This window comes from Manihot esculenta, chromosome 7, assembly GCF_001659605.2.
Source record: "Manihot esculenta cultivar AM560-2 chromosome 7, M.esculenta_v8, whole genome shotgun sequence".
Lineage (NCBI taxonomy): Eukaryota > Viridiplantae > Streptophyta > Magnoliopsida > Malpighiales > Euphorbiaceae > Manihot > Manihot esculenta.
In genome coordinates this window covers 12,801,148-12,828,260 of record NC_035167.2, presented here as the reverse complement: position 1 = coordinate 12,828,260, position 27,113 = coordinate 12,801,148, and the positions used below count along the sequence as shown (strand labels likewise).

At 35.9% G+C, this 27,113-nt stretch overlaps 1 protein-coding gene across 5 annotated transcripts in view; it reads left to right on the top strand.

Annotated features, from left to right (window-relative positions):
• Positions 1-26,566, top strand: part of LOC110618894 (alpha-L-fucosidase 2) — a 33,824-nt gene extending 7,258 nt beyond the window's left edge. Inside the window, exons 6-11 of one of the 5 annotated variants that reach the window (XM_043958014.1) lie at positions 5,951-6,175; positions 6,281-6,382; positions 23,244-23,379; positions 25,215-25,410; positions 25,981-26,016; positions 26,136-26,276. In XM_043958014.1, the coding sequence (XP_043813949.1) occupies positions 5,951-6,175; positions 6,281-6,382; positions 23,244-23,379; positions 25,215-25,410; positions 25,981-25,993 (672 nt within the window). In that variant the 3' untranslated portion in view covers positions 25,994-26,016; positions 26,136-26,276. Of the gene's footprint in view, positions 1-5,950; positions 6,176-6,280; positions 6,383-23,243; positions 23,380-25,214; positions 25,411-25,980; positions 26,017-26,135 lie in introns of all 5 variants that reach the window. The other 4 variants (XM_043958015.1, XM_021762168.2, XM_043958017.1 and 1 more) reach the window with 4 other exon arrangements.
• Positions 26,567-27,113: the final 547 nt, after the last annotated feature.

The following is a 27,113-nucleotide window of genomic DNA, read 5'->3' as shown; positions in this document are numbered from 1 at the left end:
TATGCATCCTCATCATCCACTTTACTCCAAAACTAAAGCACCAATACTCCGACATTGTTCACAGGTAATCACTATAGTAGCACTCAGGGCCTTATGGTAAAGAGATTGACTAAAGGCAAAATGGCGGATAGACGTGTGGAGGGGCTATGTTACAACTGCGATGAACATTATATTGCGGGTCATCAATGTAAGATGTTTTTTAATTATAGGTCGATGACTAGGGTGATCCAAGTGAAAGCACGCTGTGACCGAGAAGCAATTTTTAATTCAATGGACCTTTGAGCTTGAGGACAAGCTTTTTGTCCGGGGAAGTGATGTTATGGACTCTTTTCTGGTATTAGATTTATTTTAGGATTAGTTTGTCTTATCCTTTATTTTAGGATTCAATTGTTTTATCTTTTAATTTAGGATTATATTGCTTTATCTTCTCTTTGTTTTCTTATTCCTTATGACTCCTATTTCAATAGAATTGTGTTAAACAGTAACATTATGCCTTATATATTATAACAAGATAAGGAACAATTTGGTAATTTCTGTGTATTGTCTCTATTGAAGTAAGTGTGTTTATATACAGATTACAAAGCCTTGTTAAGGCAACTCTTAAGAATCCTCTATCAATCAATTAGCCTATGATTATGTAATCTCTTTTAATTATGTATAGATTATGCTCATACTCTAACACTCCATCTCAAGTTGGAGCATAGATGTTTATCATGCCCAACTTGTTAGAAAGATATTCTATTCGAGACCCATTTAAAGTTTTAGTGAGTAGATCATCCAGTTGCTCTCCAATCTTTATATAACCGGTGAAAATTAAATTTTTTTTAATCTTTTTATGGATGAAATGACAATCAACTTCAATATGCTTAGTTCATTCATGGTATACTGGATTGGAAGCAATATAAAGAGCAGCATGATTATCACACCAAAGTTTCGTGGGTGACGCAACATCCATACCAACTTCTTTCAGCAGATGATTTATCTACATAATTTCACAAGTGGATTGAGTCATGGCCCTGTATTCTGACTCGGCACTAGATCTGGATACCACATTTTGCTTCTTACTTTTTCAAAACATTAGGTTTCCTCCAAAAAACACACAGTAGCCTGCAGTCGACCTTCAATCACTTTTAGATCCTGCCCAATCAGTATCAGAAAAATACTCAAGTGTAGTATCTCCATTGTTGAATCCCACATCGGTTGTGGAAAGGGGTAACGTGCCCCTTATATGGGCTATAGGCACTCCTCCCTCTTGAGCTAGCTTTTGGGGTGAGTTAGGCCTGACCCAAATTTAACATGGTATCAGAGCCTCCCCATCCGATGTTGGGCGCCCCATAAATGTGCCACACACCAGTAAAAATTCTGAGCGTGAGGGGGTGTGTTGAATCCCACGTCGGTTGTGGGAAGAGGTAATGTGCCCCTTATATGGGCTATAGGCACTCCTCCCTCTTGAGCTAGCTTTTGGGGTGAGTTAGGCCTAGCCCAAATTTAACATGGTATCAGAGCCTCCCCATCCGATGTTGGGTGCCCCATAAATGTGCCACGCACTAGTAAAAATTCTGGGCGTGAGGGGGTGTGTTGAATCCCACATCGGTTGTGGAAAGGGGTAACGTGCCCCTTATATGGGCTATAGGCACTCCTCCCTCTTGAGCTAGCTTTTGGGGTGAGTTAGGCCTGACCCAAATTTAACATCCATGATTACTATAGAGTATACCGAGTCCATGTTTCCCTTTTAGATAATATAGAATTTGTTCTAGAGCGGCCTAATGTTTCACCGTAGGTACAGACATGAACTGACTTACAAAGCTTACTGCAAAATCAATATCTGGCCGAGTCATCACTATAAGGTAGTTTAGCTTTCCAACTAACCTCCTGTATCTCTCTGAATCATCATAAGGGTTTCCGTCATCCTTTGTGAGACATATATTAGGAATCATTGGTGTGCTACAGGGTATAGCTCCCATCTTCCCAGTTTCTGCAAGTAAGTCAAGGATATACTTTCTTTGTGACAAGAAAATTCTCTTTTTACTCCTCAAGACTTCGACTCCTAAGAAAGACTTAAGCTAAAGTCTTTGGTATGAAAACTCGCATGCAAGTAGTTTTTGAGAGAATAAAACCCTACACTATCATTCCCTATAATGACAATGTCATCAACATACACAACAAGGAGAATAATACCAGAATCTGAATTTCTATAGAAGACTGAGTGGTCACACTTGCTTTTTTCAATCTAAATTCTTGAACAACTTCATCGAACTTGCCAAACCATGCATCAGAACTTTGTTTCAAACCATACAAAGATTTCTTCAAATGGCAGACTTTTCCATACTCCCCTTGAGCATCAAACCCTGGTAGTTGCTCCATATACACCTCCTCTTGGAGATCACCATGTAAAAATGCATTCTTGATATTTAACTAGTGTAAAGGCCAATGCTGAGAAGCAGCTAGGGAGATCAACAAACGAGACAGATGATTAAGGCTAAAACCCATTTACAATCCACAGCCTTCTTGCCAGAGGGTAAATCAACTAGTTCCTAAGTATGATTTTCATCTAGAGTCTCGATCTCTTCAAATATTGCATCACGCCATCCAGAATAGGCCTGAGCCTCTTTAACTGTCTTAGACAAAGAAATGGAATTTGAAGAGACAATTAAGGAGGTAGAAGAAGGAGACAGATGATCATAAGAAAGAAAGTTAGCAATAGAATAGGTAGACTTACACTGTCGTTTACTTTTACGAAGGCTAATGGGAAGGTGAAAGTCACTCAGTGGTGGATTTGATGGTAAAGAAGAGTTTGGTGCAGGACATGTATCATCAGGTACTGGTCTCCGAGAGTAAACTTGAACAACTGGCGGTTTAATAAGAGGCTGAGTAGTAGGAGGAATGTTACCATCAGATTGTGCAGCAAAAGGCATACTCGAAGAGTTCCCACCATCCGATATGATTCTATAGATGAGCCATTCATCGTCCTCCTCTTGCCCAGTAGAGGTTTGTGCAACAGGATAAAAAAGAATTTTCTCGGAAAATGCTATATCTGTTGAGACCATATATTTATTGAGGTCTGGAGAGTAACACACCAATGATTGGGTAGGATCCAAGTCATTCTAGACCATATATCAGAAAAACTTACGAACGATGCTTTATAAAATACATCCAAGTCATTCTAGAGAAATCATTCACAAAAGTGAATCCAGTCTTGGACCCAACTTGACATGGGCTCCAAACATCCGAATGAACGAATTCAAAAGCAGACTCAGCTCGTTTATTGACTCTAGGACTTAAAGAGCTTCGATGATATTTTGCAAGATGACATGACTCACATTTCAGTGAAGATACCTCATGAAATTGAGGGTTTCTTCAACATCAATAAAGAAGGATGATCCAACTGACAATGTGTTTCGAACGGAGATATGATACTAGAGCAGGCGGCAACAGACCGAGGCACATCCAAAATGTAAAGACCCTCAGATACATGTCTTTTACCAATAATCTGCATCGTTATAAGATTATGAATGAGACAATGACCAGGAAAAAAAGAAACACAAGAATTTATGTCTTTGGTAAGTTTATTAATAGAGATTAAATTAAAGGCAAGATTAGGTAAACTTAGCACAGATGATAGGGTAATAGAAGGAGCAGGTTTAATAGTTCTAGAACCCTCAATATTATAGGTTGATCCATCAGCTATAGTAATAGAAGGTGATTTATGAGATTGAAAGCTGGCAAAAATATGAGGATTACATGTCATGTGATTCGTGATATTAGAATCAATGATCCATTTATGTGAAGAGAAAAGAAGATAAATTTTACCCGTCTCAGCTGCTACTAAAGACGTTAGAATAATTTTAGTAATATGAGTTTTACTGTCAGAAGCAATTTCAACCAATACTAGACCTTAAAAACACTTCACCCAATAATAAAAGCACCGAAATAGCCCTGACACAGCCTTGAAAGAAAGAAATAGAACTTGGACAGCTCCAACAAAAGAGAAATCCGACGTCAGTAAGGTCTTATGACAATAACGGCCCTAGAGACTGGTTGAAAATGATGAGGCAATCTTGGAAGTGGAACCAGAGACTCGCTGGCAATCTGACCACCGGTCTTCGGAGAGAGGCTGAAAACTCTATTGCGCCGCTTCCTAGGACGGTGGTGAGATCAAACAATCACCTAAACCGGTGATTCAAAGAAGAACAGTATCCCAAACCCAAAAGAAATAATAGATGAACCCTAAAGGCTTTGATACCATGTTATAAGATAAGGAACAATTGGGTAATTTCTGTGTATTTTCTCTATTAAAATAAGTGTGTTTATATATAGATTACAAGACCTTGTTAAGGCAACTCCTAAGAGTTCTCTATCAATAAATTAGTATCAATTAGACTATGATTATGTAATCTCCTTTAATTATGAACAGATTATGTTCACACTCTAATATATATATTGTTGGAAGATAAAAAATAAAATAAGCAGAATTTTGTCATTTATTGAGATTGGGAGTTCTCTCACAAATTAGAACTCTGAGGCTATAGGATTTCCTCCAACAAATTCATTCTCTCAATCACCATAGGTTATTCTCGAAAGGGAAAGAATAATAACAAAGGGAAATCTTCTATCAGAGGGAAATCTTCTATCAGAGGGGAGGATTATCTTATTCCCAGACTTGTGACAAGATCCTTTTTTTTCGAAGACAACATCTTTGGAGAAGTCCTCTTCTCTTGCCATGGCTTTGATATTTTGTTTTTGGAGGAGTTTTTCTTGTTTTCCTCCTGATTTGGCTTGATTTTGTGTTTTTCTTCATGTGCAAACCGAATAACAAAAACTTTTACATAGTGTTTGGTTGAATTCTATGATTAGAATTATATAGAATTCAATTGAATTTCAAATAGAATTAATTTGAAATGAATTTCATTGTTTGGTTTAAAATGTGTGTATATATAATTATATATATAATTTTCTATTATAGAAAAAAACTTTTCACAATACATGTATAATAATTAATCAATAATAATAATAATAATAATCACAATTAATAAAATATAAATCCACTAACAACATATTGATAAAATCAAAAATAAATTAAAATGAGAGTTGATATTAGCATATACTCTTTGTAAAAAAGTTTCCATTCCATTCAATCTATTCAATAGACTGAAAATTTAAAGTAGATGGTCGGTCTATTACTTTTATTTAATATTTATAAAATAATATAAAAATTAAAAAAATAATTATTTATTAAAATAATTTAATCATTTATTTTGTAATCATTAATTTTTTAATTATTTATTAATTTTCAGTTATTTATTTAATTAACTAAAAAAATAAATGACAATTGGAAGAGAGAATTTTGTTATGGGCCACAAAATATTCCATCAAAACTTGAAAGTCCATGGAATTCAATTCTTAAATTAAATTCTAATTTTTCTTCAAACCAAACACACGAATGAATTCAATTGAATTCCACAAAATTTTAGGAATTGGAATTGAACCTAACATTATGTCTTGCCTCAATTCTACTGTTTACTTGTGCATAATTTGTTAAACAATTTTTTTCTTAACTTTCATGACTTTTTTTTTTACCATTATTGGTGTTATTTGAGGGGAGAGAAAAAGAGATATAATTTGAGACTTAATTGTCTTATATTTTTATTGATTATATTATTATTTATACACTCACATGTAATTAAAAAAATCTAAATAAAATTATTAAATCTGAATATTATCAATCTAAAATCTTAACGGACATTATCTAATAAAATAAAATCAAATTAAATTGAAACAATCTTATCTTCATATTTGACTTATTCTCTTAAAACTTTTTCCATAAAAGATGCATATTCCAACAATCTTTAGCAATATGATTACTTCATTTTTTTTCTTGTAAATAATATTTGTGATTTTTCATATAAGTTACATTTGTAACTTACTATGTTAGTATTTTATTCATTATTAGGATTTTCTAGAAAATGAGGCATACCCTTTGTTGGAAGGATGTACATCATTTGTGTTAGACTGGTTGATTGAAGGGCCTAGAGGATATCTGGAAACCAATCCATCAACTTCTCCAGAACATTCATTTATTGCTCCAGACGGGAAGATTGCCAGTGTGAGCTACTCATCAACCATGGACATGGCAATCATAAGAGAAGTTTTTTATGCAATTATTTCTGCTAGTGAGGTAATGCCTTGTTCTGTACACCAACCTTTTATAATCTTTATATATGTATACTTTCAAAAATTATTGGGAATCTATCTTCACGTAGCAACTATTCCTCAATACCAGGTTTTGAGCAAAAGTGAGGATACTCTTATTCAAAAAGCACGTGCAGCTGAACCAAGGCTTCGTCCGACACAGTTGGCTCAAGATGGTTCTATTATGGAATGGGTATGTAAGTAGCTCATATCATGGTTATCAGTTCAACCAATTTAGTGGAAAACCAAAATAGTGGTCAATTTGGTTTTGTTGGTTATTTTAGACAAAGGAGAAACTCTTATTCAATTAGTTGACTGCAAATACATCTATAGCATTATAAAAAGCATAATAGTTATCAAATGTTTTTACATTAGCTTTATTACATATAGTTTGCTAGCTTTTCTATATAATAAATATTCAGCCACACTTAATTATACTTCCAAAACCAAAAAGTTAAATTGTTGACTTGTTTGTTGATTCTAGTGATATGATTTGATTATGGATTCTAGGTATAAATTAGGATCCTTAATTATCTCTACAATTATTTTTTGATTATTTGTTTCCTGTTTAGTTGTAATTTTTTGTATATAAATAGTTATATAAATCACTTGTAAAGATTAAGAGTAAAATACAAGAATACTTAAATTCTTCATGGTATCAGAGCTTTTTTCTTATTTTAGGGTTTAAATTCAATTTTTTCCTTTTTAGGGTTTCTAAAATCCTAGATCTATCTTTTTGGTCTACCCTATCTAGGGACTTTTTCACATCTCACAGCCACCACCAAAAAGATCGTCGGACTGTCGCCGGCTAGATCGTCCAGCTACGACGCTAGAAAGCCACGTGCGTGAGGCTCAAGTGCCAGGAAGGAAGGGCGCGTGAGATCTGTCCGACATTGCTTTGCCGCTCAGTTCACTGCGGTGCCATTTCCGATCCTCTTTCCGGCCATCCCATACTGCTACCTGGTCGTTTACCTCCTATTCTTTCACGGTTCATTTGTTTTTACTATGGCAGAAGGTAAAAAGGTCTCGATTTCTAACTCTGATAATCCTTCCTTGCAAATTGGTCCCGTAAAACTTGATGAAACTAATTATCTTGTATGGTCAAGGTCTTGTTTGTTGTTTATCAAGGCTAGTGGATTGCAGGGCTATGTCATTGGTAATAAGAAGCAACAGGATGAAAGTGATCCAGATTTTCCTCAATGGGACTCGAATAATTGTCTTGTTATGACATGATTACTTAACTCTATGCAACCTCATATCTCTAAGTCTTATTTGTTAATTGATACTGCTGCAAAGATATGGAAGGCTTTGTCCTTAACTTATTCCAAGATTGGGAATGATGCCTAAATTTATGATATTCAGAATAAGATCCATAGTACTAAGCAATGAGAAATGACTATCTCCCAATTTTATTATGAGTTATGTGACTTATGGTAGGAGCTTGATTACTATCAGGACTTCCATGCAGACTGTATTGGAGATACAGTCAAATTTTGAAAAATGATTGAAAAGCAGTGGGTCTATGATTTTCTTGCAGGATTGAATAACGAATATGATTCAATTCGAGTCAAAGTGTTAGGGGAAAAACCCTTTTCCTTCTGTAGAAGAGGCCCACGCCCATGTTCTACAAGAGGAAAGTCGCTGACATGCTATGTTCTATACTGCACCAGTTAAAAAGGTTGGGTTGACTATTAGTTTAAGCACATTGCAGTCTCCTAATTCTGAGAAAGATCACCTGCATTGTGACTATTGTGGGAAACCGAAGCATACTAAGGAGACTTGCTGAAAGTTATATGATCGTCCCACTAGAGGCCGTGGAGGGAAAACGAGGTGCCTCTAGAGTTCAAGCTAATTTACAGAAATTGTGGAGGAGCCCTTTAAGGAGATAACAGCTGCTGAGTTCCTTTCTCCTAATGAAATTTAGAGTTTCAAGCACATCCTATCTCATATTGACACCTCTTCCTCCTCTGATGCCACATCTAACTTTGTAAAGTCAAGTAATGCTTCTTCTCTTGATACTGTTTTATGGACTATTGATTCTGGTGCGAATAGACACATGACAAGCTCTTCTAAAGGCTTTCTCAATTATTTTCATTCTCTAACCAAAGACAGTGTCAGAATTGTTGATGGCTATTTTACTCCCATATTCTAAACAGATTTTGTTATTTGTGCACCCAATATTAAATTATCATTTGTCCTTCATGTTTTCCGTTTTCTTGTCAATCTTTTATCTGTCAGTGCTATCACCAATGCTCATAACTGTAAAATTGAATTTTTTCCTGATCATTGTGGTCTTCAGGATCTTCTCATAGGAAGAGGATTGGTAATAGTAGACTGTATGATGGCTTATACATGTTGGAAAGTGATCCAGGTTCTCTGATATCTCAAGCCTGTTTTGGAGAAAATAAGGATTTCAATAAGGAAATAATACAGCGGCATGGGCGGTTAGGGCATCCATCATTTTTTTGTCTTAGAAAACTTTTATCCTAGATTATTTACTAGAACTCAGTTTGGTTCTTTATTTTGTGATGCTTGTGAGCATGCTAAGCATGCTAGAACCTCCTATCTTTTGATTTATAATAAACGCCAAATTCCTTTTGTGACTATTCATTCTGATGTTTGAGGGCCTACTTAAACCATCTCCTTATTTGGTAATTGATGGTTTGTCACTTTTATTAATTGTTGTACTCGAATGTCTTAGGTCTATTTGATCTATTCTTGTTTTCAATTATTTCACGAGATGATTTGTACTCAATTTGATACTAATAAAAATTCTGAGAGCTGACAATGGAAGAGAATATATGGATAGGAGGTTTTCTGCTTATTTGGAGACCAATGCATACTAGACAAGTTGTCCTTATACTAGTATACAAAATGGCGCTGCTGAAAGGAAAAAAAGACATCTATTAGAGGTAGCTTGACTCTTATTATTGAACAATATAAAAGTGTAACGACCCGAAAACCAGACCGCTACTGGCGCTAGGGTTCAGATCGACTTAAGGTCGCCGGAACCTGTAGCAAACCTACTGTACATCCTGTTATACCTGATAAAATCCCATACATGATTACAAAATATAACAAAAACATAAACATCCCATGAACTAAGGCTCGACCTGTGCATGCATCAAAACTGAAAATATAAACCCATACTAGAGCTCTCATCAAATGCTCTAGTATGGTAAACATCACATGCCTCAAGCTTAATTCAAACATAACTCATACTTAAAACTTTTACATAAGAATCATGCAAACAAGGATTACAAGGACAAAAACTAGGGCAAAACACAATTCTACAACCATAAGATAATACATATTCACATCTATACTATTACAAGGGACTATACCAGCAACTCAGCCGACTCTCCCGAGCTAACTTTGATCCTGCAAACCTGGGGTTAGGGGAAAAGGGATAAGCTACAAGAGCCTAGTGAGCAGAACATAAAAACGGTTTAATAAACATATGGTCGAATGAAATGCGTCACAACACAAACAATACACATTAAGATGGACTTGTCACCAGTAATCCTCTACATATTCTAATAATGCCCAGCCCTCAACGGGAGCTCCTCAAGATTTCCTCTTAAACATAATATAATATATCCATAATGCCAGGGGCGTAGAATGGGCAGCCCTAGTCTTTCCATATCTGTCATAACATATCATACTCGAGGGCTAGTGAGTCATCCAACATCCATCCACATCAACAGTAAATTATACAATGCATCATATTCGTGAATTCTAATGCAAACAACCTAATACATATACGTGGCGTTCGTGATGCATGAGTATGCTTAAACAGTTTGATTTCTTTTTTAAAAAATAATAGATCAGTTCAGTTCTACTCACCTTTGGCTGACGCTCGCCTAACACTGACGCAGTTATTTCACTGTAGGCCTCTACGGTCTCCCAGGTCCGATCCTACACAGATGGACTCAAATAAGGGACCAAATATAACTATTACAAGACTCTAAACAACTCCCCAAAAACCCTCTAAAACATACCAAAGCATGCATACAAAGCAAGCAAAAGAAGGCTGGGCAGGGGACTTTCGGCGGCAAGTTCGGCGGCCGAAGGTCCCTTACAGATCCGAAAGTCAGGGACTTTCGGGGGTAGGTTCGGCGACCTAAATCCCACACAGATCCGAAGGTTAAAAACTTCGGAGGCGGGTTAGACGGCCAAAAGGCTGCCTTCAAAAGTAGGTTCGGCTGCCGAACCTGGGTACTTCAGCAAGGCAGAACCAGATTTTGCCCTATGTACACAACCACCAAACACTCCGATCCTCACACCCATCTACTCAAAAACATCCATACCCACTCAAACATGCATAAGGGACATAAAAACCAGCCTAATCCCCAACAATCAACAACAAAAGCAATACAAGAGAAAGCATTCATTATTAACCTAACTCAAACCCTAAAACTTAGATTTAACCATTTCATGCATTAACAACCCTTAATCCCTTCTTAAAACTTATTTAAAACATAGGAAAAGTATAAATCTAAACTTACCTCTTGGAGATCTAAAGGTAGCAACAACCCAAACTTGGAGATGAGAGAAAATTAATCTCCGGAGGTCTCCAAAGTTAAAACTTAGATCCAAACTCAAATCTTCAAAATCAAAAGAAAACTCATGAATTTTCTGAAAAATTTGAAGAAATTGCAATAAAAGCATCAAAGGGAGGGCATGGACCTACCTCTGCCCGAAAATGGAGAGAAAGCTCTCTCATTTTCAGGCTGAAGGCCTCTTATAGGTGGCTGGACAAACTACCTTCGGCGGCCGAACAAGAAGGTCCAGCGGCGGCATGGAGGAACCACCTTCGGCGGCCAAACTTAAAGGTTCGGTAGCCGAACCTGGGGTTTGCTCGAAAAACTTTCCTTTTTCTTTTCTCAGGATTAAAATAAAAAATCAAATTCATTTTATGAAAACCTTAATTTTACCCTTCTAAGAGATTCCAGCTTCGAGATTCCGGACTCCAACGGGGATTCCGTCAGAAGATTAGAAATCTCGACGCCGGAATTTAGCCGGGTATTATATTCTTCCCCCCTTAAGAACATTCGTCCTCGAATGTTAAATAAGCAAACAAGCAAACATAAACCTCAAGAAAACACATGAAAACATATAACACTTACTTTAAAAGAGATAGGGGTACTGCTTAAGCATGGACTCCCGGGTCTCCCAGGTGCACTTTTCCATGTTGTGGTGATTCCAAAGAACTTTCACAATCACGATTTCCTTGTTCCTCAGCTTTCTGATTTGCATGTCTATGATCCGCACTGGCTGCTCAACATAGGTGAGATCTCCTAAGATCTCCACATCAGGTTCATTAAGAACCTTGCCCGGATCTGACACGAACTTTCGTAACATAAAAACATGGAAAACCGAATGGATCCTCTCCATAGAAGCCGGTAAATCTAACTTGTAAGATACATTCCCAATCTTTTGCAAGATTTCGAAGGGTCCGATGTACCTTGGAGCTAGTTTACCTTTCTTCCCAAAACGAATCACCCCCTTCATAGGAGACACCTTAAGCAACACCCTCTCCATAGAAGCCGGTAAATCTAACTTGTAAGATACATTCCCAATCTTTTGCAAGATTTCGAAGGGTCCGATGTACCTTGGAGCTAGTTTACCTTTCTTCCCAAAACGAATCACCCCCTTCATAGGAGACACCTTAAGCAACACCATATCTCCCTCCTAGAAAACAACATGCTTTCTGCAGATGTCTACATAGCTCTTTTGTCTGCTCAGTTCTGATCCTCTCTCTAATGATAGGCACTACCCTGCTGGTGATCTCTACTAATTCTGGCCCTGCTAAAGCCCTTTCTCCTACTTCTTCCCAGCAGACAGGTGACCTGCACTTCTTCCCATATAGAGCTTCATAAGGAGCCATCCCAATGCTAGTATGGTAACTGTTATTGTAGGCAAACTCCACCAATGGTAGATGTTGCCTCCAAGAACCACCAAAGTCTAGCACACACATCCTTAGCATGTCTTCTATAGTTTGGATGGTCCTCTCCGACTGTCCATCAGTCTGTGGATGGAAGGCAGTGCTAAAGTTCAGCCTCGTGCCCATAGCATTTTGCAGACTCTACCAAAACCTGGAGGTAAACTGGAGTCCCCTATCTGACACTATCGAAATTGGAGCCCTATGCAGCCTAACAATCTCTTCCTCATATATCTGCGCCAACTTGTCCACAGAATAACCACTCTTGACAGGAATAAAGTGAGCAGATTTGGTCAATTTGTCCACTATTACCCATATAGAGTCTAGTCTGTTGGATGTTGCTGGTAATCCCACCACGAAATCCATCGTCACATGTTCCCATTTCCACTTTAGAATCGGTAGTGGGTTGAGCATCCCAGCTGGCTTCTGATGTTCTAACTTCACCCTCTGACATATCTCGCAAGCGGACACAAACTGAGCCACTTCCCTCTTCATAGCTGGCCACCAATAAACTCTCTTCAGATTCTAATATATTTTGGTGGCCTCAGAGTGCACATTATACCTGACATTATGAGCCTTTCTCATAATGTCTCCTTTCAAGCTTATGTCATCTGGTACACACAATCTATTTCCATAACGGAGGATCCCCTTGTTGTCGAATCTAAAATCACCATTCTTACCTGTCTGAACAGTTCTCGCTATTTTCACCATCTCGGAGTCCTTGTGCTGTTTCTGTGCCACTTGCTCCAGAAACACAGGTGTCACTTTCATCTGAGCTACTATTGCACCTGTACCAGACAACTCTAGCTGTAAACCCTCGCTAATGAGCTTGTAAAATTCTCTCACTACCGGTCTTCTCTCTACTGAGATATGGGATGTCTTCTCTCTACTTAGGTCTATTTGATTAAAGCTAAAAGTGATGTCTTTTCTTATTTTCAATCATTTCACAAGATGATTTGTACTCAATTTGATAGTAATGAAAATTCTGAGAGCTGACAATGGAAGAGAATATATGGATAGGAGGTTTTTTGCTTATTTGGAGACCAATGCGATAGTATACCAGACAAGTTGTCCTTATACTAGTATACAAAATGGCGCTGCTGAAAGGAAAAAAAGACATCTATTAGAGGTAGCTTGATCTCTTATTATTGACCAATATAAAAGTGTAACGACCCGAAAACCGGAATGTTACCGGAACTAGGATTCAGATAGACTTAAGGTCGCCGGAACCCGTAGCAAGCCTACTGTACATCCTGTTACACCTGATAAAATCCCATATATGATCACGAAATATAACAAAAACATAAACATCCCATGAACTAAGACTCGACCTGTGCATGCATTAAAATTGAAAACATAAACCCATACTAGAGATCTCATCAAATGCTCCAGTATGGTAAACATCACATGCCTCAAGCTTAGTTCAAACATAACTCATACTTAAAACTTTTACATAAGAATCATGCAAACATGGATTACAAGGACAAAAACTAGGGCAAAACACAATTCTACAACCATAAGATAATACATGTCCATATCTATACTATTACAAGGGACTATACCAGCAACTCAGCCGACTCTCCCGAGCTAACTCTGATCCTGCAAACCTGGAGTTAGGGAAAAAGGGATAAGCTACAAGAGTCTAGTGAGCAGAACATAAAAACGGTTTAATAAATATATGGTCAAATGAAATGCGTCACAACACAAACAATACACATCAAGATAGACTTGTGACCAGTAACCCTCTATATATTCCAATAATGCCCGGCCCTCAACGGGAGCTCCTCAGGATTTCCTCTTAAACATAACATAATATATCCATAATGCCAGGGGTGTAGAATGGGCAGCCCTGGTCTTTCCATACCCATCATAACATATCATACTCGAGGGCTAGTGGGTCATCCAACATCCATCCACATCAACAGTAAATTATGCAATGCATTATATTCGTGAATTCTAATGCAAACAACCTAATACATATACATGGCATTCGTGATGCATGAGTATGCTTAAACAGTTTGATTTCTTTTTAAAAAAATAATAGATTAGTTCAATTCTACTCACCTCTGGCTGACGCTCGCCTAACACTGACGCAGTTATTTCACTGCAAGCCTCTACGGTCTCCCAGGTCCGATCCTACGCAGATGGACTAAAATGAGGGACCAAACATAACTATTACAAGACTCTAAACAACTTTCCAAAAACCCCCTAAAACATACCAAAGCATGCATACAAAGCAAGAAAAAGAAGGCTGGGCAGGGGACTTTCGGCGGCCTAAGGTCCCTCATGGATCCGAAAGTCAGGGACTTTCGGGGGCAGGTTCGGCCTAAACCCCACACAGATCCGAAGGCCAATGACTTTCGGGGGCAGGATCGGCAGCCTAAACCCCACACAGATCCGAAGGTTGAAACCTTCAGAGGCAGGTGAGGCGGCTAAAAGGCTGCCTCCAAAAGCAGGTTCGGCGGTCAAACCTGGGTTCTCCAGCAAGGCAAAACCCGATTTTGCCTTGTGCACACAGCCACCAAACACTCCGATCCTCACACCCATTAACTCAAAAACATCCATACCCACTCAAACATGCATTAGGGACATAAAAACCAGCCTAATCCCCAACAATCAACAACAAAAACAACATAAGAGAAAACATTCATTATTAACCTAACTCAAATCCTAAAACTTAGATTTAACCATTTCATGCATTAACAACCCTTAATCCCTTCTTAAAACTTATATAAAACATAGGAAAAGTATAGATCTAAACTTACCTCTTGGAGATCTAAAGGTAGCAGCAATCCAAACTTGGACATGAGAGAAAATCAATCTCCGGAGGTCTCCAAGGTTTAAAACTTAGATCCAAACTCAAATCTTCAAAATCAAAAGAAAACTCATGAATTTTCTGAAAAATTTGAAGAAATTTCAACAAGAGCATCAAAGGGAGGGCATGGACCTACCTCTGCCCGAAAATGGAGAGAAAGCTCTCTCATTTTCGGGTTGAAGGCCTCTTATAGGTGGCTGGACAAACCACCTTCGGCGGCCGAATAAGAAGGTTCAGCGCGGCATGGAGGAACCACCTTTGGCGGCCGAACCTGGGGTTTGCTCGAAAAACTTTCCTTTTTCTTTTCTCAAGATTAAAATAAAAACTCAAATTCATTTTATGAAAACCTTAATTTTACCCTTCTAAGAGATTTCAGCTTCGAGATTCCGGACTCCAACAGGGATTCCGTCAGAAGATTGGAAATCTCGACGCCGGAATTTAGCCGGGTATTACAAAAAGGTTCCTAATTAGGAGAATTTAGATTTTTGGGATACTAATTAGGCTTGATTATATGGCTTGATTATAGGGATTTTATTCTTATTGTAAATATTTTTAATTTAGGTTGATTCTTTGTGTATAAATACTCAAACTTTGTAAAGATCAATTTAATTGGAATAGAATAGAAAATTCCTCCCAAAATTCTTCATGGTATCAGAGCCTTGCCAATTTAATTGGTATAGGTTTCAAATCTATCACAAAAAGTTAGGGTTAACTAATAAGTCAAGCTTTTAGGCGATTATATCAAGGCAGTTGTTCAACACTATTTGTATCGAAGGAAAACCCCATCAAATTTCTGGCCAATCCCCAACGATGCGACCTCGCTCCGAGCACGCACGTTTCCTCACGCGCCCCCACAGCTTTTGTGTCTCCTTCCACTCACCAGCGCATGAGCCTTCCTCCGACGTCCTTTTCTGTCGACGCTCCTTTCTAGCCCTCTTTTTGGCATGTCGCACCTCTGACCGGCCCTGTTTCGTGATCGGATTCACCTTTGGGTTTTTCAAGGTGTTTTAACAGTAACTTGGTTGTTTCTGCCTCTTTGTTTTGTTGGCCCCTTTTTACCTTTAAAATGTCGGATAAGAAAGGTACTAATGGAGGTGATGTACGTGTTTTTGATATTGCTCCATGGATTATTGATTCTGGTGCAAATAGACACATTACGGGTTCCTCTAAAGGCTTCCTTAGTTACCTTTCGTGTCTACAAAATGACACAGTCAGAATAGCTGATGGCTCTTTTATTCCTGTCTTTAGAATCAGATTGATTGTTTGTACTTTCAATATTAAGCTATCATCTGTTCTTTATGTTCCTCATATTCCTATTAATCTTTTATCTGTCAGTGCTCTTACCAAATCTCTTAACTGTAAAGTTGAGTTTTTTTCCTGATCATTGTGTTATTCAGGACCTTCAAATTGTGAAGAGGATTGGTTATGGTAGCTTGTACTACGACTTATATATATTGGAAGGGAATTTGGGCTTAAATTCATCTTGGGCACCTTTTAGAAGAAATCAGGATGTCAATTAGAAAATCATACAGTGGCATTGACGGTTAGAACACCCATTCTTCTTTGTTTTAGAGAAACTTTATCCTGGTTTATTTTTCAAGGCTCAATATAATTCTTTAGTTTGTGATGCTTGTGAGTATACTAAACATACAAGAACCTCTTATCCCTCTAGCAACAATAGGAGTATGATCCCTTTTGTGACCATCCATTCTAACGTACGATCCCTTTTGTGACTCTCTATTCTAACGTTTGAGGACCTATTTAAACGATCTCACTATCTGGTAACCGTTGGTGCACTTGTATGACTTAGGTTTATTTGATAAAGGCAAAGAGTGAAGTATTTTCTTGCTTTCAATCTTTTCACAAGATGGTTTGTACTCTATACTAAGATAAAAGTTTTGAAAACTGATAATGGCACATAGTACATGGATGAACATTTTTCTGCTTATTTGGAGTTTAATGGGATACTGCATCAAATTAGTTGTCCTTACACTAATGCCCCAAATAGTGTTATTGAAAGAAAAAATAGGCATCTATTGGAAGTAGCCCGATCTCTCTTTTCCACCATGAACCTTCCAAAACCTATTGGAGAAATGCAGTCTTAGCCGCAGTTTATCTCATTAATAGAATGCCTCTGAAAGCTTTTGCCTTTAAAAGTCCTTTGGAGGTGCTAAAAGAGAAAAATGCTTATACTGTTCCACCAAAGGTGTTTGGATGCACGTGTTTTGTTCATACTAGGACAGGTGGGAAGCTTGATTCAGGGCTCTTAAATGTGTGTTTGTTGTGCACTCTCCCACACAGAAGGGTTACAAGTGTTACCACCCTCCATCTCGAAAATACTTTGTCAGTATGGATGTTAGTTTAGAGAGACTGAACCTTACTTTAGTACTACTCCATCACCTCTTCAAGGGGAGAACAATGAGAGAGAAGAGGTGATTTCTAGTCCTATAACTCTAGAGCATTTTACTCTAGAGGAGACTACTATACAGGGGGAGACTAATGGTAAAAAATAATAATTGGACCTTTGGATAAATCAGATTTAAGGAGATACTCAAGAAGAGACGCAACAAAAGTAAAAAAAGCTATTATGCAGCCTACTTAGTGTTATGAATCTTCCTCTTCTCTATCTGTTAAGTCATCCCTAAACCTTGAACTCATTGATGATCTAGATAAATCAATTGCTCAATTGCACAAAGCACTCTATTTCTAACTTTCTCTCTTATAATTCTTTGTCTCTATGCTATAGAGTCTTTTTCTTGTCTATTTTCTCTGTATCTATCCCACAGGATTGGAAGGAAGCTCTCAAAGATTCAAATTGGAAGGGAGCAGTGATTGAAGAAATGAAAGCTTTGGCTAAAAATGAGACCTGAGAGTTGATGTCTCTTCCACCTGAAAAAAAACCAGTTAGCTGTAAATGGGTCTTCACTGTGAAACACAAAACAGATGGATCAATTAAAAGATTCAAGGCCAAACTAGTTGCCAAGGGATACACTCAAATCTATAGAGTGAATTACTAGGAGACATTTGCCCTTGTTGCCAAAATAAACTCAATCAGAGTATTGCTATCTTGCACTGCCAATCTTGACTGGGATCTACACCAATTTGATGTGAAAAATGCATTTCTCCACGGAGACTTGGAGGAGGAAGTGTATATGGAAATCCCTCCTGGATTTGATGATGAAAAAATACAAGGACAGGTGTGCAGACTAAAGAAGGCTTTGTATGCGTTGAAGTAGTCACCAGAGCTTGGTTTGATCGATTCAGCAGAGTTATGATTTCCTTTGGCAATCAACAGAGCAATGTTGACCATACTCTATTTATCAGGCATCATAAGGATAAAATTACTCTTCTCATAGTTTATTTTAATGACATAGTAATGACAAAGGATGACACTGAAGAGATGACTCGGCTGAAAAAGCTTTTGGCTCAGGAGTTCGAAATTAAAGATTAAGAAAAATTTCAATATTTCCTGGGAATCGAGATTGCTAGATCAAAGAAGGGAATTTTTATTTTTCAGAGAAAATATATTCTGGTTCTTTTGGAAGAAACTGGTATGTTGGATTGCAAACCATTAGAAAGTCCCATTGAGAGCAATAACAAGCTACAAGCAGGGATTGGTGAATCAGTGGATATTAGCAGATATCAGAGGTTGGTAGGCAGATTGATTTATCTTTCGCATACTCGACCAGAAATAGCATATACAGTCAGCTTAATCAATCAGTTTATGCATGATCCTTGTGAGTCTCACATGCAAGCTGCTTTTCGCATTTTGATACTTGAAGTCTACTCCTAGAAAAGGTCTCCTCTTCTCTAAACATGGTCATCTCTGTATACATGCATTTACAGATGCAAATTGGGTTAGATCCATTGATGATAAGAGGTTAACTAGTGATTACTGCAAACTTGTAAGAGGAAACCTTGTCACTTGGAGAAGCAAGAAGCAAAGTGTTGTTGCTCGATCAAATGCTGAGGCAGAATATAGAGCAATGGCATAAGGTGTTTGTGAACTCCTATGGTTGCAGAGATTGTTGGAGGAATTGAAACTGTTGGAGAGGGACAAACTCCTCTTGTAATGTGACAACAAAGCTACCATCAGTATAGCTCATAATCCGGTTCAATATGACCGAACGAAGCACATAGAGATTGATCGACACTTTATTATAGAGAAGTTAATAAATGGTGTTTTGAGATTAGATCATGTGAATTCTGATGAATAACTAGCTGATATGTTTACCAAAGAACTCAGCAACAAGATCTATCACACCTTGGTTTGCAAGTTGGGCATATGTAATATCTATGCACCAACTTGAGAGGGAGTGTTGACCAACATAAAAGGTTCCTCATTAAGAGGATTTAGATTTTTGGGATTCTAATTAGGCTGATTATATGAATTTTATTCTTATTGTAAATATACCTAATTTAGGTTGATTCTTTGTGTATAAATACTCAAATCTTGTAAAGATCAATTCAATTGGAATAGAATAAAAAATTTCTCCCAAAATTCTTCACTTATGTTCACCATGAACCTACCCAAAGCATATTGGGGAGATGCAGTCTGCTTATCTTATCAATAGAATGCCCCTCAAGGCCCTTAATTTTATGAGGCCTTTGGAGGTTCTACAAAAAAGGAATTTATACATTGTTTCACCAAAAGTATTTGGGTGTTTGCTTTGTCCATATTGGAACGATAGGAAAGTTGGACCCCAAAACCCTTAAATGTGTGTTTGTTGAGTTTCTCCGACACAGAAGGGATACAGGTGTTATCATCCTCCATATAGGAAATACTTGATGTTACCTTTCGAAAAACTGAACCCTACTTCAGTACCACTTACTCAATTCTGAATGATATGGTTCAAAGAGAGTGTTCTAGTAGACAGGGGGAGATGTCCAATCAGGAGAAGAGAATTAAACATTTGGACAAGTCAGATTTGAGGAGGTATTCGAGGAGAGACAAGGCAGAAGAAGCCATTATACAGTCTACTCAGAGTCAAGAATCTTCTTCTGGTGAGTTACCACAACTCTTGAATGCTCCAATGATTTAGATAAACCCACTGCACAAAGAAAATGTGTTAGATTTTGTACCAAACATCCTATTTCTAACTTTGTTTCTTATGAATCACTGTCTCCCTCCTATAGAACATTTGCCTTGTCTATTTCCTCTGGATTTATTCCACAAAATTGGAAGGAAGCTCTTGTAGATCCTAAATGGAAGGGAGTAATGATTGAAGAGATAAAAGAACTGGTATAAAAATGAGACATGTGAGCTTGTCACTCTCCCACACGGGAAGGAATTTGTTGGCTGTAAGTAGATATTCACAGTGAAACACAAAGCTGATGGCACAATTGAACGATTTAAGGCCATATTGGTTGCTAAAGGATTCACCCAAACGTATAGAGTAGATTATCAAGAGGCATTTGCCCCAGTTGCAAAAAATCACAGTCCTATTATCTTGTGCAGCCAACTTGGACTGGGACTTATAGCAGTTTGATGTGAAGAATGCTTTCCTTCATGGAGATTTAGAGGAAGAAGTGTTCATAGAGATCACTCATGGGTTCGCTGATGAGAAGGTACAAGGAAAGGTGTGCAAGTTAAAAAAGGCTTTGTATGGGCTAAAACGATTGCCCAGAGCTTGGTTTGACAGGTTTAGTAGAGTCATGATATCCTTTGACTACCAACAGAGCAATGCTGATCACACTCTATTTATTAAACATCACAAGTGTAAGATTACCCTTCTTATTGTGTATGTTGATAATATAGTGGTGACAGGATATGACAAAGAGGAAATGATTTACCTAAAAAGATTGTTGGCTCAAGAATTTGAAATCAAAGATCTAGGAAAGTTTCAATATTTCCTAGGTACTGAGGCAGCTAGATCAGAAAAAGAAATCTTTATCTCCCAAAGAAAGTACATTCTGAATTATCTCCCAGAGAAAGTATGGGGTATAAATCAACATAATCTCCCATTGAAAGTAATCACAAGATGCAAGTAAGAACGGTGAGTCTGTAGATATTAGAGGATACTAGAGATTGGTAGGGAGGTTGATTTATCTCTCACACACTCTACCAGATATAGCTTATATTGTTAGCTTAGTCAGCCAATTCATGCATGACCCTCGCGAGACTCATATGCAGGCTGTCCTTCGCATCTTGAGATACCTAAAGTCTGCGCCAGGGAATTGGCTTCTTTACTCCAAATATGGTCACCTCTGAGTTGAAGATTTTACAAATGTAGATTGGGTAAGATCTATCAATGATAGGAGATTCACCTCTGGCTACTGCACAATTATGGAAGGAAACCCTATCACTGGAGGAGCAAAAAAACTAAGTGTTGTTTCTCGATCAAGTGCTGAAGCAGAATACAAAGTAATGTCCCGAGGTGTGTGTGCAGTTTTATGGTTGTATAAGTTATTTGAAAAGCTGAGGTTGCCTGAGAGAGACAAGATAACTTTGTATTGTGATAACAAAACTGCCATAAGTATAACACAAAATCCAGTTCAACACGACCAAACGATTCACATTGAGATTGATCGGCACTTAATTAAAGAAAAATTAACAGACGGTGTCTTGGGCTTAGTTCATGTGACTTCTACTTGATAACTTGCGGACGTGTTTACTAAAAGGCTCAAGAATAGAATTTATCATAATCTGATTCGCAAATTGGGCATGTGCGACATTTATACACCAACTTGAGGGGGAGTGCTGACTTATTTGCTGATTCTAGTGATATGATTTGATTTGATTACAGATTCTAACCATAAATTAGGATATTTAATTATCTCCGTAATTATTCTTTGATTATTTACTTCCTATTTAGTTATAATTCTTTATGTATAAATAGTCATGTAAATCAATTGTAAAGATAAAGAGTGAAATACAATAATACTCTAAGTACACTAATTATTAAAAAACTAATTCTAGCATAATTTGATAGTACAAATGTCACAACCATCATTACCTTCAGCATTTTCGCTTAAAACAACAAAATTGCCTCTCTAACTTTTCAAATCTCAAAAAATAAAACTTAGATGCAATTAAGGATTCACGATTTTAACACTATGGACATTGCTTGAAAAAAACCTCCTCCCTCAGTAATTCCTGTCGTGAGTATACTAGGATTTGTTCAATGACTTTTATTCAATTTTTTTTTTCTTTGCTTTGCCTTCTATAATGAAATAAAAACTTACAAATAATGGCCAGACTTGCTAAGGTTCCTTCTAACTTCAAAAAAACCTTTTTATAGAGGTCCCATCTAACTAACATGATTTTGCAACTGTTTTGGACTTTCTAGTTCTTCAATTTCAACAAATTTCATCAGTTTAAAGACTTGCTAGTCTCTTAAAATTTGTGCAGTTTATATTTTTCTAACATTTTTTTTCTCACAATTTAGACTGGTTGGCCATTACATGAAAGAAAAAAATCAAATTTTTTCATCCTTGAGGATGGAGGACAACATGCTAGAATAAGCCACTACTAATAAAAATAAGAGACTCGAATAATAATAAATCAACTTAATATAATAAAAAAACAAATATTTAATCTCTCTTAAAATAAGCTTTCTTCTATTGTTTTCCATTTGAGCATTCACCCACTCAAGGAAATAAAAGGGAAAATACTTGAACTTCAAAAACAGAAAACACAAATTCCTCAAAACTTTTTTGCATATGACTTTCTAAAGACTTCAGTTTTGGCAATCAATTTTTTCTTTTAATTTTATTATACAAGGATATATGTTAAGAAGACACAGTAAAACAACAACGTAGAAACTAGAAATCCATGCTTTTGCCTAAAACTCACTTCACAATCAGTTATTTTATAAAGTACATTAAAATCAATTATTCTTTTAATTTACTATATATTTTTATTTTGTCAATGTATAAAATTTTTTATATTTATTATTCCATTAAATTTTAATATAGCAAAATATAAAATTTCAATTAAAAATTTTATATTGTTTTAAAGATGATAGATATTAAAATTTACTTAATTTTTTTAATATTTATTTATAAAAATATTTTAAACTAAAAGGTATAATAGTATATTATTATTTATCAATATACTATTAGTTATAGTGTATAATTAATTTATATTCAATAGTATACCAGTTAAATCTTGTTTGATCCTAGTTGAATCTTTAACCTTTTATTGCATTGATTCAATGACCTGGCCATGTTTGAAAACAATGGCTTATATGTAATTTCTAAATTTATTGGTAAAAGGTTTATTATTCTAATCCACAACCCAATACATTAACTTGTTGAATTTGACGTGCAAAATTATCTATGGGCTATTTGCAGGTAAAAGATTTTGAAGACCCAGAAGTGCACCATCGACATCTTTCACATCTATTTGGCCTGTTTCCAGGGCATACAATAACAATTGAGAAAAATCCAGACCTATGTAAAGCTGCAGAGAACACACTCTATAAACGAGGTCTGTAATGAAGTGACTAAATTGACTTATTGTATATGCACTTGCTTATATGCATTTAAGTTTAATTGTTCCACCCTGTTAGTATTTTTTCAATCATTCATGGGAAAATTACTTTTTAGTCCCTGAGGTATAACGTAATTAATGGATTCGTCCCTCTATTTTTAGAATCCAACACTTTCGTCCCTGAGGTTTAATTCCGTCAAAATTAGAGGTCCCTCCATTAAAAATGCCGTTAATGACAAAAAAAATGACCGAACTACACTTTCTAAAATCGAATACTTTAGTCCCTGAAATTTAATTTCTATCAATTTATAGGTCCTCGCAAAGAATTGAAGAAAAAAATATGTTTTCGTCCCTAAGATATTACATAATTAATAGATTTGTCCCTCTATTTTTCAAGTTCAACACTTTAGTCCCTAAAATTTAATTTCATCAAAATTCAAGAAAGAAAATCTCAAACTCAATCGCCATAAACAAATAAAAATTTTAATAAATTTAATATTCAAATTCAGCAAAGATAATAAAAATCAAAATATATAAAATTTAAATTATTAAAAATAAAAAATTAAAACTCAATAAAAATTGATTTTGTAATGCCGTTCACTGTCGATCACTGTTCGCCATTTAAAAAATTCATTAAAACGTCTTTGACATTTTAAAAAGTCTACTAGTTAGTCTTTCCGTTAATTTTAGTCGTTAAGTATTATAAAAAAAAATCTAAAATATCCCTGATATGGAGGAACTAAGTAGTAAATTTTTTAATAATTTGAGGGACCAACTAATAATTTTTTCTAAAATATAGGGACTAAATAGTAAAATATTTAGTGATAAAATTAATAGAGAAACTAACTAGTAGACTTTTTAAATTTCAGGGACATTTTAATATATTTTTTAAAATTGAGGGACTAAATAGCAGGTTTTTCCATACTATAGGGATTAAATAGTAATTTTTTATTTTATTATTGATAAGGATATTTTTGAAATTATATTTATTCTCTTTCCTTTAACCAAGTGGAAATCATTGACTTAACAGAAATTTTTGACGGAAGTACATTGAATTTTGACGGAATTAAACGTCAAGGACGAAAGTGTTGAGTTCTAAAAATAGAGGGATAAATCCGTTAATTATGCTATACCTCAGGAACTAAAAAGTAATTTTACCATCATTCATTATTTATTTTCCTTTTTCCAAATATTGTGTGTTTACAGAATGAAGGGTGAAAAAAACACATCATTGCCAATAGTAATTACAAAAGTTCCAAATATAATGCCCTGCTCGCAATGCAGTATATATTGAAGTAAAATACTAGGGCTACTTTTTGTGTGACATGATATGCATTATGCGTACTGAAGTTTATCAAGTTGTTTTAATCTAACTAGGGAAGTTATGCTGGTAGAGAAATCTGTTAAAGCTAATATGCATTGTTCACAAATGAGGAAAATATATTTCTAGGAGTAATTGTTCATCCTATTCAAGGATTCATCAATCATCTTATTAGTGATTCATCAATTTTGTACTGTTATCTTCAGAGAATGAGGTCTTAATGCTTATTGGATCATCAATATTTAGAATTCCAGTATTTTTTTTAGCTGAATCGATTATAATAATAGAGAGGAACGAGGAGAAGACAGTGCAGTAGTTATTCTATTGCTTAAAGCAATATGCGTATACAAATGGCTTGCTTCCAATAGTGTCTTTTAATCGATTGTTAATAATAGAGAGGAACTGGGAGAAGACAGTACAGTGCAGTAATTATTCTATTGCTTAAAGCAATATGCACATGCAAATGGCTTGCTTCTAATATATATATACTTTTAATTTTTAATGACAACAGGAGAGGATGGTCCAGGTTGGTCAACCACCTGGAAAATTGCTCTGTGGGCACATCTACACAACAGTGAGCATGCATATAGGATGGTTAAGCATTTGATTAAGTTGGTGGATGAAGACCATGAGATAGGTTTTGAAGGTGGATTATACAGCAACTTGTTTGCAGCACATCCACCTTTTCAGATTGATGCCAACTTTGGGTATGCTGCATTTCTGTATTGTTAATGTTAATGAATGTTGCAACCATCAGAATAACATGTCAATAAATGTGTTTAGCGTAATGGTAAGAGATGCAGTGTTTTATTTGCTTATTGAAAAAGAAAAATCAGAATAACTCTCTGCATTCTTTTATACTTTGAACTTCAGAAGCTCCGAAGTATATATGATGGCATTTTTTTAAGCTTTGAGACATAAAGAAAGCATAGTGTTCATGTTTATGGATTCTTAGGTTCTGTTCTTTGATACAAGCATTTTGGCAGACTCTGTGTTCCAGGTCATGCCTTTGCTTTACCAAACTGCAGTAGTTTGCCTAGAACATATTATCTACTAGTCATGTTTGATTTAATTACTAGAAACAGCCTTACCTCTCTGTTTAGTTCAATATTTGCTTGCTGATTGCTTATTCCAAAGGAAATATTCATTACAAATTGTTCGTTTAGCTAAAAGACCAAACACAACTCTATAAAACTTGAAATCTTTTTTTGCTTTTTATATATTACTATCAAAATTATTGATTTTTCCCATTTTGAGATTTTTCTTTTTGGTTAAAGATCATTGTCCTAGCCACTGCATTTAAGCACTTGTGAGTAAGTCTCTGAGTTTTATAACTTAAAAATTGCCTAAAAAAGATAAATTTGCTTGAACTTATTGATTGATATGAATGTATAAGACTAATGGTGAATATTTCTAAAACTTTTGGTATCAGCTTTACAGCAGCAGTTGCAGAAATGCTGATCCAAAGTACCTTGAATGATTTGTACCTGCTTCCTGCACTTCCCCATGATAAATGGATAAATGGATCTGTAAAAGGACTAAGGGCACGTGGAGGGTTGACAGTCAATGTGTGGTGGAAAGAAGGAGATCTCAATGAAGTTTGTGTTTGGAAGAAGAATGGAAGTAGCCTACATACGCTGCATTACAGAGGAACGTCAGTGACAGCAACCATATCTTCTGGCATAATTTACTCATTTAATTCACAGTTAAAATGTGTAAAGGCATGGTCTATACCCAAAGAGGGTTCTCTTTAGTTTGATACGCTTTTCATTCCCTCGTTATTGAACCATTACATCTTCAACGGTACTTGGGCAATGTAAATGGTTTTTTATGCAAATGCCAAGTTTGTGTTTTGATTTTGTATGGGACAACTTTTTTTTTTAGTCGGGGATTGAAGATATGAGATTTGAATCTATATTTACCAAGCAAATGATATGCCTTCAAACTAAGGGAGACTAGGTTTACTGGAAAGCGTTTAAACCTGTGATTAGTTTAGTCGGAACCCTGATATTTTCGTTGTTAGAAGTGTAAACCTCTAACAATTGAGTATAACTATTTAGCCATTTAGATTCCATCCAATTTCAATTCCACTATATTATATTATATAAACAATTTATAAGTTGTGAATAAATAAATGAATAAATATTTCTGATATAATTAAATTTAAAGATTTTTTTTTTTTGAGTATTGATTCATTAGTATTTCTATTTATATAAATCTAAAAGAGTAGAATTAATATTCCACAAAATTTGGAAAGAGTGAAGATTGCTAAAAATATTAATGTTTTAATCTAATAATTACAAAACTTCTTTATTTTGATAGGTTAAAGATACTAAAGATTTTATTTTTATTTAAACATTTTTAATTTAATTAATCGGTTAATCTCATCTAATATATTGGTATAAGTATA